Source organism: Panthera leo, chromosome E2 (assembly GCF_018350215.1).
Source record: "Panthera leo isolate Ple1 chromosome E2, P.leo_Ple1_pat1.1, whole genome shotgun sequence".
In the NCBI taxonomy this organism is placed as follows: domain Eukaryota; kingdom Metazoa; phylum Chordata; class Mammalia; order Carnivora; family Felidae; genus Panthera; species Panthera leo.
In genome coordinates this window covers 14,116,770-14,134,756 of record NC_056693.1, presented here as the reverse complement: position 1 = coordinate 14,134,756, position 17,987 = coordinate 14,116,770, and the positions used below count along the sequence as shown (strand labels likewise).

Here is a 17,987-nt window from a genome sequence, read left to right as displayed (position 1 = left end):
TTAACTGCGACGGGTGAGCGCTGTGTCCAATCGCCGGTGGCTCTGGGAGTCTCCAGGCCAATGAGCAGGCAGTGGGGGGCGGGACCCGAGTGTAGACCCGGAAGCGGGTGCTGGCCGGCCGGCTCGCCCGGGGGCCATGGCAGCCGCGGCACCTGCAGCAGAAGGGGTCCCGAGTCGGGGGCCTCCGGGGGAGGTGATTCATCTGAACGTGGGAGGCAAGAGGTGAGTGTAGGAGATTCCTGAGGCCCCCACCTCGGGGACCGGGAACGGGGTGGGAGTACCGCCTCTCTCTGGGGGAATCCCTGTCCATCAAGGATTGCTCCGCCCCCTGCTGAAAGCGCGAGTGCTCGGACTGGCGCCCGGGATGGCGGTGGGGTAAGGAGCTACATTCCTTCCCTCCTTCCATCCTTCCATCCCCTACTGTGCGCTCACTTTCCCCGCTTAGGTTCAGTACCTCTCGCCAGACTCTCACCTGGATCCCAGACTCCTTCTTCTCCAGGTGATCCGGAGAGACAGTTTGGGTCGGGTGGTGGGGGGCAGGACGAGAGGGTATGGGAAAACCTAATGCCCCACTCACCCTCCCCACCCTCCACCCCCTTCACACACACACCCTTGCCCTTTACACCTACTCTGCATCCCCTCCCAACAGTCTTCTCAGCGGACGCATCTCTACACTGAAAGATGAGACTGGAGCTGTGAGTAGGGCAAGAGCTGAAACGGGGCAGCGGGTAGGAGGAGGGACAGGAGCCCCACTCAGCCCCGTGTTTTGTCCCATCCATCCTCTGCCCCCCTTCCCGCAGATCTTCATCGACAGGGACCCCACCGTCTTCGCCCCCATCCTCAACTTCCTGCGCACCAAAGAGTTGGACCCCAGGTTTGCATGGGGATAAAGGGACCCCACTGTCTTCACCTTCTTCCCTTCAGAATGTTCACCTAAGCTCCTCGATCATATTTAAATCGTGTCCTTAGAATTTACCCCAAACACCACACACGCACATTTTCACTGCCCATGTATAATAACATCACTCCTTAGAGTCTTGATCCAGTCAAAATTTGCTACCTCTTGGGACTCTTTGTACAGTTTTGAAAACTTCCTCCTTAGAATTCTCCACTCACTCCCATTTCCCAGACTCTGACCCCTAGTCAATTCTACTACCCAGGGGTGTCCACGGTTCCAGCCTCCTCCACGAAGCCCAGTTCTATGGGCTCACTCCTCTGGGTAAGTGGGGGCCCCATGAGCATCCTCACTGCATAGAAAACAAGCCCCAGCTCTCAAGATGCTCCCTCTTCCCCTCTCTTGAAAGAAGTTTGGGTTAGAGCCAAGAGCACTGGATTTGGTCCTGGATCTGGGGGATGGGGGTGGAGAATGAGATTGGCGAGGGGGTTAGAATCTGCCTCAGTACCCCCCAAGTCCCAGCATGGAGTTATTCTGCTTCAGTTCGACGCCTGCAGCTGCGGGAGGAGTTGGACCGATCTTCCTGTGGAAACGTTCTCTTCAACGGTTACCTGCCTCCACCAGGTGGGCACAGCTAAGGGATGGAGGGGAGGGAGGGTGGACTAAAGACTACATTTCCCATAAGGTCACAGCCCTTGCTGTGAGCCCTGTGCTTACCTGTGCTGTGAGCCCTGAGACATGATGGGAGTTTTAGCCTTATATCAGAGGCTGGACTGATGCTTGGAAAGGAAGTAGGAACTCACTTCCAATGAGGCAGTGGGCCAGCTAGTCCCCTGAGGCTAGGATGTATGTTCTGGAGCCTGATGGGGGTTGTAGTCCACGTTTGATTTCCCTGGGAGGAAGCTTAGAAGAAATAAAATAAAACATTTTGCATGGAGGTGGAAATATTAAGGGGAATTATTGACCATAATCTCCATGGGACCTTAGGTCAGCAACCCCACTGGCCATGGAAGATATGCCTCAGTGGTTACTGGAAACCCAGCATGGGGCTCAAACTCACAACCCCGAGATCAAGAGTCACATACTCAGGGCACTTGGGTGGCTCAGTCGGTGAAGCATCCGACTCTTGATTTTGACTCAAGTCATGATCTCATGGTTTGTGAGTTCAAGCCCCACATCAGGCTGGCTGCTGTCAGCATGGAGCCTGCTTTGGATCCTCTGTACCCCTCTCTGTCTGCCCCTCCTCTCCTTGCTCGCTCTCTCTCAAAAATAATTAAAATAAACATATATAAAATAAGAGTTGCATACCCTTCCGACTGAACTAGCCAGGCACCCCATAAAGGAGTCATTTTAAGTAGAAGCTTTAGGGGCACCTGGGTGGCTCAGTCAGTTGAGTGTCCAACTTTGGCTTATGTCATGATCTTGCGGTTTGTGAGTTCGAACCCCGCGTTGGGCTCTGTGCTGACAGTGTAGAGCCTGCTTGGGATTCTTTCTCTCTCCCTCTCTGTTCCTCCCCCACTTGTGCTCTCTCTCTCTCTCTCTCTCTCAAAAAATAAATAAATAAACTTAAAAAAATAAATAGAAGTTTTCTATCACTGCCTTCATACCATAAATAAGTAAATGTGAAAATGAAACCCTGAAATAACAGTTATGATGCTACTGCCTGCCAAAGAAATTGGCTTCCATTTCTTTCTTTTCTTTTTTTAATTTTTTTTAAATGTTTTATTTATTTTTGTGAGAGAGAGCAAGAGAGTGCAAGTGGGAGCCAGGGAGGGACAGAGGGGGTGAGCACCGAAGATCCCAAGCCGGCTCTGCGCTGACAGACTGTGAGATCATGACCTGAGTCACCCAGGCGCCCCTAGGCTTCCATTTCTTTTCTCTTCTTTTTTTTCTAACATTTATTTATTTTTGAGACAGAGAGAGACAGAGCATGAACGGGGGAGGGTCAGAGAGAGGGAGACACAGAATCCGAAGCAGGCTCCAGGCTCCGAGCTGTCAGCACAGAGCCCGACGCGGGGCTCGAACTCACGGACCGCAAGATCATGACCTGAGGTGAAGTCGGTCGGTCGCTTAACCGACTGAGCCACTCAGGCGCCCCTAGGCTTCCATTTCTTAAAACAGAAGATTAGCAAATACTGAAAAGATAGCACCGTTATGGTAGCGCCAAACTGATTCGGCCCTTGTGATGTGCTCAAAGGAACAGAAAAGGCAGTAACTTGCTGGGTGATTCCGTGTCCTTTCGTGCCACGTCCCCACACCACTGAATCTTTTCGCCCGGGACACTATGCCCCCACGTGTGGGGAAGTCGGCTTCTGGCGCATTTGAAGCGCTTGCTACGTGGCAATTATTACAGCTATTGTCACTCTGCTCCTTCTCCCCGCCACAGCGTTCCCAGTGAAGCGGCGGAACCGGCACAGCCTGGTGGGGCCCCAGCAGTCGGGGGGACGCCCAGCCCCTGTTCGACGGAGCAACACGATGCCCCCCAACCTGGGCAATGCAGGGCTGCTGGGCCGAGTGCTGGATGAGAGGGCCCCTCCCTCCCCATCGGGTATGTTTCTGTCTCCTGGGAGACTGGGGCAGCCAGTGGGGTCCCTGCGACCCTGCCCTGATCCCTGCTCTTCCCCCCCAAGGGCCACCAGAGGAGCCGGGGATCGTGCGCCTGGTGTGTGGACACCACAACTGGATCGCTGTGGCCTATACCCAGTTTCTTGTCTGCTATAGGTGCTCGGGGAGGGGGGTGGCCGGAGGCTCAAGCCCTGTTGGTGGGAAGGGCTTGCGGTGAGGGCTGATGATATCCCCCAATCCTCCAGGCTAAAAGAAGCCTCTGGCTGGCAGCTGGTGTTTTCCAGTCCCCGCCTGGACTGGCCCATCGAGCGACTGGCACTCACAGCCCGGGCGCTGGGTGGGGCTTTGGGTGAACATGACAAGATGGTGGCAGCGGCTACAGGCAGCGAGATCCTGCTGTGGGCTCTGCAGGCAGAAGGCGGGGGCTCCGAGATAGGTATGGCGCCGCGACTTTTCCAGAACCTTCTTTCTGCCCTTTAGAATTACGCTTCACCCTGTGGTCTGTTAGGATTCTCTTCCACCCCGTTGGAATTCTCTGGCCTGTTAACCCACTCTGTAAGTTCTTACACCCATGGGGATTCTTTGCATTATTAAGATGCTCCAACCCTTTAGAATTCCGTATCCTGTTCGAATTCCTTGGCTTGTAGAAAAATCCACCCACGTCCAGAATTCCCTGCCCTGTTAGACCTCCATGCCAGGGGAATCCCAGAGCCGGCTAGAGTCTATGTTCCCATTAGACATCTCTGTTTGCTTTATTTTTTTTTTTAACGTTTTGTTTATTTTTGAGGGAGAGAGAGAGAGAGTGTGTGTGTGGGGGGGGGGGGGGGGGGGGGGGGAGGGGCAGAGAGAGAGGGAGACAGAATCCGAAGCAGGCTCCAGGATCTGAGCCGTCAGCATAGAGCCCAATGCAGGCCTCGAACTCACAATGTGAGATCATGACCTGAGCCGAAGTTGGTCGCTCAACCGACGGAGCCACCCAGGCGCCCGTCGGTTTGCCTTATTGAAAACTGCGACCATGTTAGAGTCCCACATGCTGTCAGAAATCTGGCCTGTGTAATCCTCTGTAATTCCTGCTGGAATCCTCTAGCCTATAAAGATTCTGTGGCCCCACCGAATCCGCTGGCCCTTGGAGTTCTTCCTGGTCCACTGAGCGACTGGCTTCTCCCCCAGTCCTCCTCCTTCTCCCCCAGGAAGCGGGGTCCTGGCTGAGTGCTCCTTGCCTTCTGCAGGAGTCTTCCATCTGGGGGTGCCCGTGGAGGCCTTATTCTTCGTTGGGAACCAGCTCATCGCCACGAGCCACACGGGGCGCATCGGGGTTTGGAACGCCGTCACCAAGCACTGGCAGGTCAGAGGGGTGGCCGGCCTGGCTGCCTCTTTCCCAGGCGTCCAGTCTGCACGGACCCGGGGAGGGGTTCCTTCCTGCCCCAGCCCAACTGGAGACAGCCGGAGAGCCCAGCAGCGGGCCAGATCCTGGTGGGGGTGCCGGGGTGATAAAGGCCTAAGGAGGAGGAGTCAGGGAGGCCTTTCTGGAAGAGGGGCCGCTGAGCTGACAGGGAAGATGGTAGGTTTGCAAAGGAGGAGAGCGGGTTCTCCAGGCACTGGATGGGGGAGCAGGTGAGTGAAGATGCCGTAGGAGACAGACGTGCACACGTCTGTCGTTCCCTCCCAAGCCATGTGCAAAACATAAAGAAAAATATACCTACGGTATTGCTTTCTCCTATAAAGTATGTTTGGGAGAGAGAGACAGAAAAGCAGAGAAAGGAGAGAGAGAAAGGGGGGGGAGACAGACAAAAAGCAATAGAGGAAGTCAGAAAGAGGTGATGGAGAGAGGGAAGGGTGGGCAGAGTGAAGCCGGGACTGGAAGGCGGTGGTGCCGAAGGGATGTAGAGAGAGACAGAAATAAATAGGAAAAGCCAGCAATATGGGGTCAAAGAGAGGCCAAGAGGCAGAAGCGCTGACCCAGAGACTTCCAGAGACAGAGAGACGCAGATGGAGATAGAACTAGAGCCGGTGAGGCTGGAGAGAAGTGGGCCTAGAAACCCCGGGTAGGTTCTGGAAGCGGGGGGGGGGGGGGGGGGTGGCGAGGAGCACCCTGAGGGGTGCCGTGGAGGTGGAGGCAGGGAGGACCTCCCGGCCACAGCCGGTCCTGCCTGCCCCCAGGTCCAGGAGGTGCAGCCCATCACCAGCTACGACGCGGCGGGCTCCTTCCTCCTCCTGGGCTGTGACAACGGCTCTATCTACTACGTGGGTGAGCAGCAGCTGGTACCCCGCGTGCCCGAGAACCTCCCCGGGAAGGCAGGGGGCAGGGGGTGGGGGTGCTGAGCACCTTGAACGAGCCCACGCTGCTCTCCCCACCCACCCTAGATGTGCAGAAGTTTCCCCTGCGCATGAAGGACAACGACCTCCTTGTCAGTGAGCTCTACCGGGACCCGGCAGAGGACGGAGTCACGGCCCTCAGCGTCTACCTCACCCCCAAGACCAGTAAGCTATGACCGGCTCCCCCCATCTACCCCCCCTACCCCGCTGCCAGCAGCCCCAGCCCACAGCCGCCTCCCCACCACTGTGTAGCATGACCCCGTGAGATTTACTGGGAAGAGAAAAGATTCAACTCTCCCTTAGTCATTCAACAAACACTGGGCACCGCTTGTATGTAAGCTGTGGCAGGTCTCTCCAACCAGGGCCAGACTTGGCCACGAGCAGTTCGTCTTTGTGTTTCTTTTCCACCTCTGCAATGAGGACATGATGTTTCCACGCTCATAAAACAAAGAGGGTGCGTGTTTTACGGCGGATGAAACCGAGTTCTCTCACTTGGGGACAGTTTTTTTGATTTGGTTTCTTGGCTTTAAATGCAGAAAATTAGGCTAGGTTTTGTTTTTTTTTTTAATTATCGTTTACTTAGAAAATTATTTATTAGAGAGAGAAAGAGCACACGCAGTCAAGCAGGAGAGGGGCACAGGGAGAGAGAGAAAAAAAAATTTTTTTAATATTTATTTATTTCTGGGGAGGAGCAGAGAGAGGGAGGCACAGAATCTGAAGCAGGCTGCAGGCTCCAGGCTCTGAGCTGTCGGTGCAGAGCCAGACGCGGGGCTTGATCCCAGGACGGTGAGACCTCACCAGGATGGTGAGATCATGACCTGAGCCAAAGTCAGATGCTTAACCAGCTGAGCCAGCCAGACGCCCCTCTATTTTTCTGTCTGTCCCCTCTCTTGTTAGCTCCGTCTCTCTCTCTGCCTTAGTTGCTGTCCCTGCTCCTCTCTTTCTCTGATCTCTCCCTCTGTCTCTCCCTTTCTGACATCTCACTGCCTTATTATTTCTGTCTGCCCCTCTCTCCTTGCTTTCTGACTCTATCTCTGTCCTTCTCTTTCTCTCTGCCGTGGTTTCTGTCTCCCTGTGGCCCTGTCGCTGTCTTCATCCTCGGCCCCTCACCAGGTGACAGCGGGAACTGGATCGAGATTGCCTATGGCACCAGCTCGGGGGGTGTGCGGGTCATTGTGCAGCACCCCGAGACCGTGGGCTCCGGGCCTCAGCTCTTCCAGACCTTCACCGTGCACCGCAGCCCCGTCACCAAGATCATGCTCTCGGAGAAGCACCTCATCTCAGGTGGGCCTCACCGGGCTGCCCCAACTGCCCATCTCCTCGCAAGAGGATGTCCCGGAGGGGAGCATGAAACCAGGGGGTGGGACCTCCGGGGGGGGAGGGAATTTTAACCTGGAACAGTAATTGCAGAAGTGAGAGAATAGTGTAAGGGGACCCATCTAAGCAAGAGTAAGAAATTCATCAATTCGGCAAACACTGGTTGAGCACCTACTGTGTGCCAGGCCCAGGGGATACAGTGATGGACAAGACAGGCCAAGTGCCCGCCCTTAGGGAGCTGATGTTCTGCGGGAAGGCAGATGACAAATAAATAAATCAGAATATAAGTCAACAACAGGCAACGATGAAGACCATGGGTAAAAACAAAAGTTGTGCGAGTGGCTTGAGAGTGTTGGGGTCACTGAGGAAGGAGCTTTGAGCAAAACCAAGGAAATAAGCAGTGCAGCTCGGTGGGGACAAACATTCTCGCAGAGGGAACAGGCATTGCAAGGGCTCTGAGCCAGGAGGATGATAGATGTGTCTGAGGAAGCAGAGTGGGCAAGGGAGACAGTAGGACCTTGTAAGCCATGAAGATGACTTTGTCCTTGCCCTTGACTGGGTAGGTATCATGGGAAAGAGGGTTGTGAGCAGAGGAGGGCCATCATCTGACACAGTTATTCACAGGGACTCTCTGGCTATGTGTCGGGGCAGGACAGGAGCAGGAGGAGGCTGCTGCCATGGACAGGACCAGGGTGGGGACAGTGACAGGGTTAGATGAGATCAGGCTCTGGAACAATTTTAGAGGAAGAACCAAGAGGATTTTTGACCATTTGGGAGTTCTGGGGAAGAGCGAATTCTCTGAAAGGGAAGAATCCAGAGGGGCCCGAATCCTGACACCTTTGAAAAGGGTCATCCTGGGGCTCGGGAAGGTTGGGCCGCGGTGATGACAGCTGGCCTGACCGGCCGTTGCCCCTGTGCTCCTCAGTCTGTGCCGACAACAACCACGTGCGCACATGGTCCGTGACTCGCTTCCGGGGCATGATTTCCACCCAGCCCGGCTCCACCCCACTCGCTTCCTTCAAGATCCTGGCACTGGAGTCGGCCGACGGGCATGGTGGCTGCAGCGCTGGCAATGACATTGGTGCTTACTAGCCCCTGGCCCCCCATCCCATGCACCCTGCCTGACCCCCATTGGCCTCCACTGGCTCCTTCCCTGACCCCCTGTAGACCTCTCCTGACCCACCCAGCTGACCTGGCTGCCACCTGACCCCTGTCAATCTCCATTTACTCCCAGCTACCCCTGTTGAATTCTGTTACCCCGTTGATTCCTGCTGACCGCCACCTGACCCGGGACCCCCACCCCACAGCCCTGAGCTCCACTGACTGACCCTCAGCCCTCTCTGACCCCGCCCAATTCCAGAAAGCTGGGGATGGGGACCTAGTCCTGGGAGGGGGCTCATCTTGGAGAAGGGGGCAGAGCCTTAGGGTCTAGAGTCCCAGGGAGCCCAGCTGGCCCTGACTCCCCCCACCATCCTGGTCCAGGCCCCTACGGCGAGCGGGACGACCAGCAAGTGTTCATTCAGAAGGTGGTGCCAACCGCCAGCCAGCTCTTTGTGCGTCTTTCATCCACTGGCCAGCGGTGAGGACCGTCCCATCGAACGGGGAGGGTGGTCAGGGGAGAGGGCAGGACACCAGCTGGGTCACGGAGGCCAAAAGGGGGTCCTAGCCAAGGAACGCCTGAAGGAGCAAAGGCTGGGAGGGGGCACGAGGCCTGGTCCTGGGTTTGGGGGCTGGAGGAATTCAAGGTGTGACATGTGTGGGTAGCAGTGAGGCTGGGGAAGCCCCAGGTGCCTGTGCCGGACCTCACGCAGGTCGGTGTGGCCAGAGCCCGGGATCGGGGCAGGAGGCACAGGTGGGGGTGCCGGGGATGGGGGTGGGGGGGGCACAGGCAGCTGTAGGAGCCCAGAGGAGGTGCTTGCTCCAGTCTGGGGAGGGGGCCTGTGAGGGTTTTCGTGAGGACCTTGGAGATAAACAGCAATGAGCAGAAGAAAGGAGGGGCAGGGGTGCGCCGGGCTGAAGGAACAGCGTGGGTGAAGGCTGGGAATGGACAGCCAGTGAGGTGCACGTGGTCTGGGGGCCGGACCTCCGAACAGGCTGCTGAGGGGCACGAAGGAGCTGAGATTGGCCTGGGCTGCTGGGGAGCCGTGGCCACCATGGGGGTTGGACTGGAGGTGGGACAGGAGTCCGAGAGTCCAGGGAAGAGGCTGGGACAGGTGGGGACAGGAGCCGGCAGGGCTTGACCAGGGCCAGACAGGAGGGGAGGAGGGGGCCCTGGAGGCTGAAGGGATGGGGCAGGGGGTTGGAAGCTGGTGATAGGAGGGGAGGGAGGCCCCCAGGATGACAGGCCTTCTCTGAGTCAGGAACCAGAAGGGAGAGCAGCAGATTTGGGGGAGAATCCCCATGGGGACGTGGGGTGATGCTGGACAGGAGCCATCCCAGAGGCCGCTGCACCCCGAGAGTACATGGGGGAAGGGGAAAGAAGCCTGGGGTGGCGGTTGGAGAGGCAGCGACTAAAGCCATAATGGTGGGGACTGTGGCCCGGGAAGGGGTGTACAGGTGAGGAGAGGGACCGGGGCCGGGGTGACCCCTCTCCCTTCCGTCTCAGGGTGTGCTCGGTGCGCTCAGTGGACGGCTCCCCCACCACCGCCTTCACGGTGCTCGAGTGTGAGGGCTCCCGGCGGCTCGGCTCTCGGCCCCGGCGCTACCTGCTCACCGGCCAGGCCAATGGCAGCCTGGCCATGTGGGACCTGACCACTGCCATGGACGGCCTCGGCCAGGCCCCTGGTACTCCCTATACCTGGCCTCCGTGCCGGCCCCTGTCCACAACCTCTTTTGCCAGTCTCCCTCCCCAGGCTCTGGCCCTCTGACCCCTTTCCTCTGCCTTTGAACCCCAGCTTGCCCTCACCTTTCCGCCCTCTCGTAGCTTCTGACCCCTAGCCTTTGACCTCTGCATTTTTGCTCCTATCCTGGCCTCAAGCCTTGCGTGTGACCTTTGTCCCTTGCCCAGTGGCCCCTGTCTTGCCCCCCCAGCAGGTGGGCTGACCGAGGAAGAGCTGATGGAGCAGCTGGAGCAAGGTGAGCCGGTGCCACTGGCTTCCTCTCGGAGCTCTCTCCCCAGCCCCTCCCCTCGCACCTCTCTCACCAGGTAGACTGAACTCCACTTTCCCTTCTGTGCAATGGGGGAGGGGCGGGGGAGGGGGGGGGAGTTGCCTCCCTGCCCACGATGACCCTCACTGACCCTCCTCACCGCCCCCCAGTCTCCACTCAGCCTCCCTGTCTGGCCGTCTCGGGAGCCTGAGCCCCCCCCAGGCTGAGGCCCGGCGCCGCGGGGGAGGCAGCTTTGTGGAACGCTGCCAGGAGCTGGTGCGGAGTGGGCCAGAGTCCCGACGGCCCCCGACACCAGCGCCTCGGCCCTCCACGGGTCTCGGGGCTCCCCTTGCACCCCCCAAGGTGAAGCTCAATGAGACTTCCTTCTGAACACAGCCGCCATGGTGCCTTTGGATACCCAGGTCCTGGGCGGGGGACGGGGTGGGGTGGGGTGGCAGGGCTCAGGTGCCTCCCTGCTTCCTGTCAGAGCCCTGGGTTCAGGGCCAGGGCTTCCTTGGAATGGTCGTTGTTACTAGGCCCCCACTGCCCCCCCCCTTTTCTGGAGCCAAAGTCACCCTCCCCTAATAAAGTTGTCACTGCCAACACCTTGCTGACATTCTTAGAGGGTTTGGGGACCCCCAGGGAAAGGGTGGGAGAGATGTGAGGACCAGCCAGATGTCTGGCTGTAGATTTAGGAACATCTGTCTCTCTTGGTTTAAGCAAAGAAGGGGAATGTAATGGTTTACATCTGGCTTCAGGCATAGTTGGATCCAGGGATTCAGATACTCGTCCAGAACGTCTTTCCATCTATTTGGTTTTGCTCTCCTCTGGGATGCATCATACTCAGGTTTTCCCCTCTCGGTGCCAAGATGACTCCAGGTACCTCCTTAGCAACTTGTTTTTTTTCTAGCAACAGCAACAAATCACACGACTGATTCTTATTGACTTGAATTTAGTCAGACGGCCATCCCTGAACCAGCCACTATGGCCGGTGTGATGGAGGCCTTCCACGGTTCCAGGGGTCATGTGCCCTCACAGGCCAGGAGGTTGACAGTTTGGAGGAGGAATTCCTGAAAGGTGAATCGGGGTACTGTTACCACAAGCAAGGACGACTGGCCACAGGTCAACAGAAACACAGATGTCAGCTATGTGATTGCCACATCCTGAACATTTGTACCCTAAGCATCGCCATCACAAACACCTTTCCCACATCCCTTTCCTGCCCATGCCAGAGAGGTTATGAGGGACAGGTTCAGCTCACTCTAGCTTAATATCCTTGAGATTTTCCCCCAAATAATACCTGTTCCCATGGCAACTTCTCAGGAAAGATTTGTGCATCTTTTCCTTGAGCCAACGAAGAGGAAAGAAAGTGGGGCAGACTGGGAACAAGGATTTTAGAATATGCTGATTTCCCTTGAAAAGGGAAATTAGTTCTGGAATGCCAGAGTTTCTGTAACATAGTGGAGAAGGGTCCGGAGTGTTAGGGAATCTAGAACACAGGGATATTCTAGAGTGCTAGCAGATGAACAATATTAGGATCCCCCTGCCCTGCATTTCAGAGAATCCACACAACAGAAGTTGCTTGACCAAAGGACCTGGAAGTCAATGGTTCTAGAACAGGGGAGTGTTGTAGAATGCCTATGATTCTACACTTGCATGCCGGAGATTTGGAGATGCTGAGAATTGTAGGAAACAGCAATGTGGAGTACTAGAAAATCTAGAACATAGGGTATTCTGGAATGTCAGCTCTTCTGGATCGCTAGAGGGTTTGTTTGCATTCCAAGAAACCCATAATGGCAAGGGCCTCTGGATTGTCAGGGGATCTAGAATGTGAACAGAGATGAATGATTCAAAAACGTGAGTGTTTTGGAATACCTGTGAACCTCAAACTTTAGAAATATTTTTACATGCCAAGGCATTCAGAACCCTAGGGAATGTTTGAATGTTAGAAAGTCTAGAACATAGGAGGAGGGGTTGTAAATTCAGGGAATCTAGAATGTGGGATGTTTTATAATGCTCACAGATCTAGAATACTGAGATAGTTTTTCCTTGCCAGGGAATCTGGAACACGTTGTGTTTCTGGGTTGCTGGTGATTCTAGAACTGATAGAGAAAATGTAAGAAAATCTGGAACACTAAAGAGATTTGTCTGTCTGTTAATACCAGGGATAAAACCCAGCGTGTGAGCACACGATGGGAAGAAGCTTCTGGAATGCCACAGCACCAGAACTCAGGGATTCTGAAGGGTTGAGATCAGATCAGGATCCAAGGGATGACATAGAAACGACCCCGGGAGATAGTGGCACTGATGGGGAAGGATTGGGAGCTGGGGACTCCAAATTCAGGGGGGATGGGAAGCCAACGCCATCCCCGGAAGTTGTAGTGGTGAGCCAGAGGCTGTTGCCTAGCAACGAGCATTGAAGATGCCCCGGATCCCAGGCAGAAGGGAGGAATTTCAGCAGCGCCCCCAGCAAATGCTCCAGCCACAGGGTAGGAGGTGAGGAGGAGGGCAACGGAGGGGGGCATGGGGGGCCAGGACATGCTGTCCTGCAGGGCCATGTTAACAGGGATTGTGGGGGCTTCCCAAAAACAGGGACACGGAACACATTCAGTGGGCAGTCAGGCACTCCCTCATCATGCTAAGACAGCCCACGAATGTCCCTGAGTGTCATCGTTACTGCTCTAAGGGGCTGCGTGGCCCTGGATGGTGGGTGGGCCTGGATTTCTGGGTGTCCGTGTGGGATGGAGGTGTGGATTGCTGTAGGTGGCAGTAACAGTGTGAGCGGGGCTATGTGAGTTACCCGGTGCTCACTGTAACAGGGGAGGGTGAAAGGGTCGCCCCTCCACTGGAAGGAGCAGGAATGGGGGATGAGGACAAAGCTGGATCGGTTGATGTTCTCAGCCTAGGGTGGGCCCTCTGATCAGGGAAGGGGGCCTAGTATCCTGTGTGGGTGGAGCCTGTGATCCACTGGGGGCGGAGCTAGCGATCCAGAACTGGAAACTAAAAGGCTCAAACCGCCTGGAGGGATGGGGCCTGGAACCTCGGAGGCGGGGCAAACATGAAAGGGGTGGGGCTTGGGAATCCTAAGCATGGGGCTGCACCGGAATTCGCTATGGGAAGGGCAGTGGCCTTAAATTCAGACGGGAAGGGGTCAAGTAGGGAGCCGGGGTCGGAAACTCAGGGGGCGGTGCCTTTGGGAGAAGAGAGGCGGGGCAAATTTCGAGGGTGGGGGAAAGGGTGGGGCCTTGAGTTTATAATGAAGTAAAAGGGGCTGGGCTTGTGACCTACCGAGATGGGAAGCCATAAGAAAAGCTTGGAGCCTGGACCTCCCTAAAGAGAGTGCAGATGGGGCCTAAGGCCCTCTGAGGCTTGGGGTCCCTAGAAAGGGAGGGGACTAGAATTCTCTAAAGAGAGAGTCTGTAATTCTGGCAGTGGGAGGGGTGCTGTTGGGAATCTTTAAAGGTTCAGGATAGGGAAGGGGAGTCTGGTACCCCCTAGGGGCAGCTGCGGAGAGGGGTGTAAGGAGGAGAACAGTTCTCTAGGAGCCCCTTGGAAGCCAAGTCTGTGGGTCAGGGGCAGAGACTCGGTCCTGTGATGGACAGAGGCTACAACCTTCCGAGGAACAAGATTCTGCTTGTTGGACCCGGAACCCCAACAGCACAGGGCCTTGAGAAGGGAAAACCCTTTGGGAAGGTGCAGGGTGGGCCTGGGGCCACAGAGCGGTCGGACCTGGGGCTTACTGCAGGATTAGCACTACCCCCACCCAGAATCCTGAGCCTCTAGTGTGAGAAGTGGACACCTATGGGGGCTTCCAGCGTTTACACCAGTCAGGGAGCAAATTCTGATCAAATTCTCCCACTACTGTGAGCGAAGGATGAGGCCTGAGTCTAATTTAGGGCCCACTGCCTATGCGTCCCTCCCAACCGTGGTGGTGGTGGGGGGGTCCCAGCACCTCCGCTCTTGGGCTCTCGTTCACAAGTTGGTACCCGACTCCCGATTTCGCCTCCAGCACTGAGAACTCCAGGCCCCAGCGCCCCCCGCCCGGCACCTGTCCCGCTAGCCCCTCCCCTGCCGCCTTCCGATTGGCCGCGCGGACAGCGCCCCCTGGCGGCACCGGGCTCTGATTGGCGGGAAGTTCGCAGCCGCGGCTAAGACTGTGGAGAAAATGAGTCGGCCTCGGGCGGGGGCGGGGGGCGGGGCCGCGCCAAGCCGGACCCGCTGGACAGACGGCCCGCCTGGAGCGGGACTCCACGCCGGACACGATGCGGCGGCCTGGCCCCAGCAGCCGCCGCCCCCTCCTGCTGGTGCTGCTGCTGCCACTCTTCGCAGCCGCCGCCTCCGCCACCAGCCCCAGCCCCAGGGAGGCCGTCGAGGTTGCGGGGATCCCGGGCCGCCAGGCCGGGTAAGCCCCGCTGCGGCCCCTTCTTCCTTGTGCCCCCTCCATCCAATAAGTCTGGTGGTCCGTGAGGACCAGGACTTGCGGATTTAGGGGAATACGAACCCATTGCTTCAGGGTAGGGATGAAAGAGCCAGAGCTCTTGGATTTGTTAGGGCCCTCTACTTTGCAGGGGTTAGAATCCGGGGAGTACTGGGATTTTGAGGCGAGGGAGTCCCCGCCGGTGTGATAGATGGATGTAGCCCCAGGGAATTCCAGGTTGTTTGTTTGTTTTTTTCCGGAGAAGGGTCCCAGTTTATATGGGAATGGGGCTTTGAGTTTTCCTAAGATGATAGATGGGTGGGGCCCCCCAGCTAGGATGGGGTTCCCCAAGCTTCTTGGGCGCTTAAGGAGGAGTCTGGGAGGTTATGAAGGGATTCTATGGTGGAGTTAAGATGTACTGATTTTCTGGGGTTTGGGAACGAGTGGATTAATTAAAGGGACCCTTGGGGTTTCCTAGTGACTTAGGAAGACGTGGACTTCGAGCCTGATGGCGGAGGGGCTTGCAAGGGGTTGTGCGGAGGGGGGTCCTCAGATTTCCTGAGGGTTGGGGATGCTCTTGTTTCCTAGAAAGAGGATCCCGGGCTTGAATGAGGTACCAGTGATTTCGCGGCAAAAGATCCAAAACTTCCTATAGATGCGGGGGTTATAGCCACCCTTCCTGTCTACGGGTGACGAGATCGAAGGAAGCAGTCTGCCCAGTACCCCCACCCCCCGCTCTGCGGCCCAGCGCTCCGTTACAAAGGCCCCGGGCTCTGCTCCCGCCTCGGTCTCTGCGAATGCGTTTAGTAACCCGAGCCGCGCCGGGGGCGGGGCCGGGAAGGGGTTAACGCAGAGAAAAGGCGGGAGGGATAACAGCAAGAACTGGGGTCCCGGAGGCTCCCATTCGGGCGGCCTCCTTCCCCACTGAGCCCCACCCGTCTGGAAAGAGTCATTGAGCCCGACGTCCCCTTCACAGCATCTCCCCACTGCCCTTCTCTCGGGGCCAGAGCGCGCGTCCTCGTCCCTCGTCCCCCTTAGCCTGGGGATAATGGATTTGTCTGGGGGGCCCCTTGGTTGCGAAGCACTTGCGCTGGAGCTGAGGACTCCGCTACTCAGAATCTGAGACCCAGTGAGCGGGGGATTTCTCAAAGAACTCCTTCCTCCTGATCAGGCGGGAAACTGAGGCCCAAAGACAAGGAGATGCTGGCTCCAGGACACAGCGCGTGGAAGCGCAGGAACGGTCTAGAACTCGGACCTTGGGATTCCCAGTTCTGGGCCGTGGCTCCTTCTGTATCCCCCTCCTCCTCCTCCTCAGCACCCCGCTGGACCCACAGTCAAAAAGAGGACCTCCCTCCCCAGCCGCTGAGGCCTGTGGAAGTGGCGCCACCTGCCGGCCATGCTCGGGATGATGGCTGAGTCAAGGACAGAGATGTGCGGGAGGGCGGGGTTCTAGATTCCCAGGCAGTACGGGCTTGGCAGTGAACTTAAAGATCCACTTTGCGTCATTAAAAATAAATAAATAAATAATTAAGGCTTTAAAATGTCCTTACCAATAAGACTTTACCACTAAACACTTGAGAAAACAAATTAAAGTAGGGTTGCTGCGACTTTCATGCGCGGAGAATCTAAGCCATTTTGCCTCCCACTGTGCAGACGGGGAAGCAGGCATCCAGCGCAGTGCCACAAATTAATTAAACATCTATTTCGAGTTGCTCTCAAGCCTTCTCTTGACTTTCCCTCCCCTACCCACCGTTGCCCTCTTTGGGCAGTTTGAGAGGGCTAGGGGTCTGAGTGACTTCCACCCCTGTTTACAGCGTGGCTGCTTGTCGGTGCTGCCCAGGCCAGTCGCCCAAGAGAAGTCGCTGCGTCAGAGGTGGGTTCTTCTAGGTGGGGTATAGGCAGGGAGTGAAAGGGGGTAAGAGCAGAGGTGTCAGCCGCTCCCTTCCCCACCTCTCATCCCAGCCGGAATGCTGGATGCACTTGGTGGAAAGACTTGGTCCCTTCCTTCTCCACTAAGTCCCTGGCTGTCTCCGAAGCCTCCTGCAGGGTCCAGAGCTGCCCGCCTGAAAAGTGTGCAGGCCCTCAGCAGTGCCTGACCCCAGTGCCCCAGGTGCTGCCGAGCCCCAGCCCCAGCGCGAGGAAGAGACAGGTGTCCCTCAACTGGCAGCCACTGACGTGAGTGTGCAATCCCTCCCCTACCAGATGCTCAGGAGCTCCCGGCTCCCCGCCACCAGCCACCACCATTCCCAGCACACGTTTCTTTCTGCTCCCTGCATCTCTTTTCCTTTGGTCTCTCTCTGCCTCTCCTTGGCAACTTGGATCTCTGCTTCTATTTCTCCTTTTCGTGCCTATCGAAGTCTCTGTGTCTTTCAGTCTCCATCTCTCTGCCCCTGTCCCCATGTCCCTCTCTCTGTATTTGCTCTTTCCATCTCTGTCTCTTCTGTTTCTCTCATTACCTGCCCCTTGTCCTCTCTGTCTCTCTGCGACGCTCTCTTTCTGCCTCTGTCTCTGTCTTCTTTGCTCTCTTTCTCTCCCTTCCTCATCTCTGTTTCTCCCCAAGCCTGTGAAGAACGTACAAGGTCTGGTGCCCGGAAAGGGATAGGGGTGGGGGGTGGGCAGAGCTGTTACTGGGAGATCTCGTGGCTCGAAAGGCCCGTTCCAGCTACGGTTGAGTCGTGGGGAAAGGGGGTGTCAGTCTAACCGCGTTGACAGCGCCTCTGCCCTCTTCTATCCAGGCTTCAGGAGGCCCGAGCTCTGTTGAGACGAAGGCGGCCCCGTGGGCCAGGGGGCCGGGCACTGCTGAGAAGGAGGCCCCCACAGCGCGCCCCTGACGGCCAGACCCGGGGTAAGAACATCCGCCCTTCCTCTGCCGGGGGGCAGGGGGGTGGGTTCCGGGCCAGATAAAGCCGTCTGGTTCCCACGGTCCAGCCGCCGCCTAGCTGCCCCCCGTTGTAGCTCAGCCCCCCAGGACACGGACCCTCTAGGGACCCTGGCGTCCGGCCGTGCGAGGTGAGCCCGGGACAGGACCAGACGCCGGCCAGAGGCGCTGACCCGCGGGGGTGGGGCCGGGAAGCCAGGCGTCCGGGCTCCCTGCGGCCGAAGAGGGGGGCGCTGTCCCGGCAGAGAGCGCAGCCCAACTAGCCCAGACAACAAAAGCGATTGTGCGGGTTGGCGCCTGCCCGGTCACCGAATGCCCAAAATTGCGGGGCGGCTGGGAGCCAAAGGCCTCCCCCTACTTCCACGACCCTCCCCCTGCCCTCCTCCCACTCCAGCTCTCGGCCCCTGGGCTAGCACAACCACCCTCTAAAGTCCCCCTCCTGTTGTGGCCTTCAGCCCAGATGTGTCCCCTTCTCCCTAAAGTCTTCCAGATGTGGGCATCCAGCCAGATGT

The 17,987-nt window shown here is 57.2% G+C and overlaps 1 protein-coding gene across 4 annotated transcripts; it reads left to right on the top strand.

The window, feature by feature from the left end:
* Positions 1-97: 97 nt before the first annotated feature.
* On the top strand, positions 98-10,803 carry SHKBP1 (SH3KBP1 binding protein 1). 4 transcript variants are annotated; one of them, XM_042919695.1, is made up of 18 exons: positions 98-222; positions 446-499; positions 650-695; positions 801-874; positions 1,161-1,219; positions 1,439-1,519; positions 3,282-3,443; positions 3,526-3,616; positions 3,706-3,896; positions 4,690-4,805; positions 5,621-5,708; positions 5,825-5,941; positions 6,890-7,060; positions 8,019-8,174; positions 8,576-8,672; positions 9,699-9,877; positions 10,127-10,238; positions 10,351-10,803. In XM_042919695.1, the coding sequence occupies exons 1-18, from the start codon at positions 137-139 to the stop codon at positions 10,568-10,570; spliced, it is 2,100 nt and encodes a 699-aa protein (XP_042775629.1). In that variant the 5' UTR covers positions 98-136; the 3' UTR covers positions 10,571-10,803. The 4 variants fall into 4 exon arrangements, with proteins under 4 accessions (XP_042775629.1, XP_042775628.1, XP_042775631.1 ...); XM_042919694.1 differs by having other exon boundaries at positions 10,124-10,238; XM_042919697.1 differs by having other exon boundaries at positions 10,127-10,168; positions 10,351-10,494.
* The last annotated feature ends 7,184 nt before the right edge of the window (positions 10,804-17,987 follow it).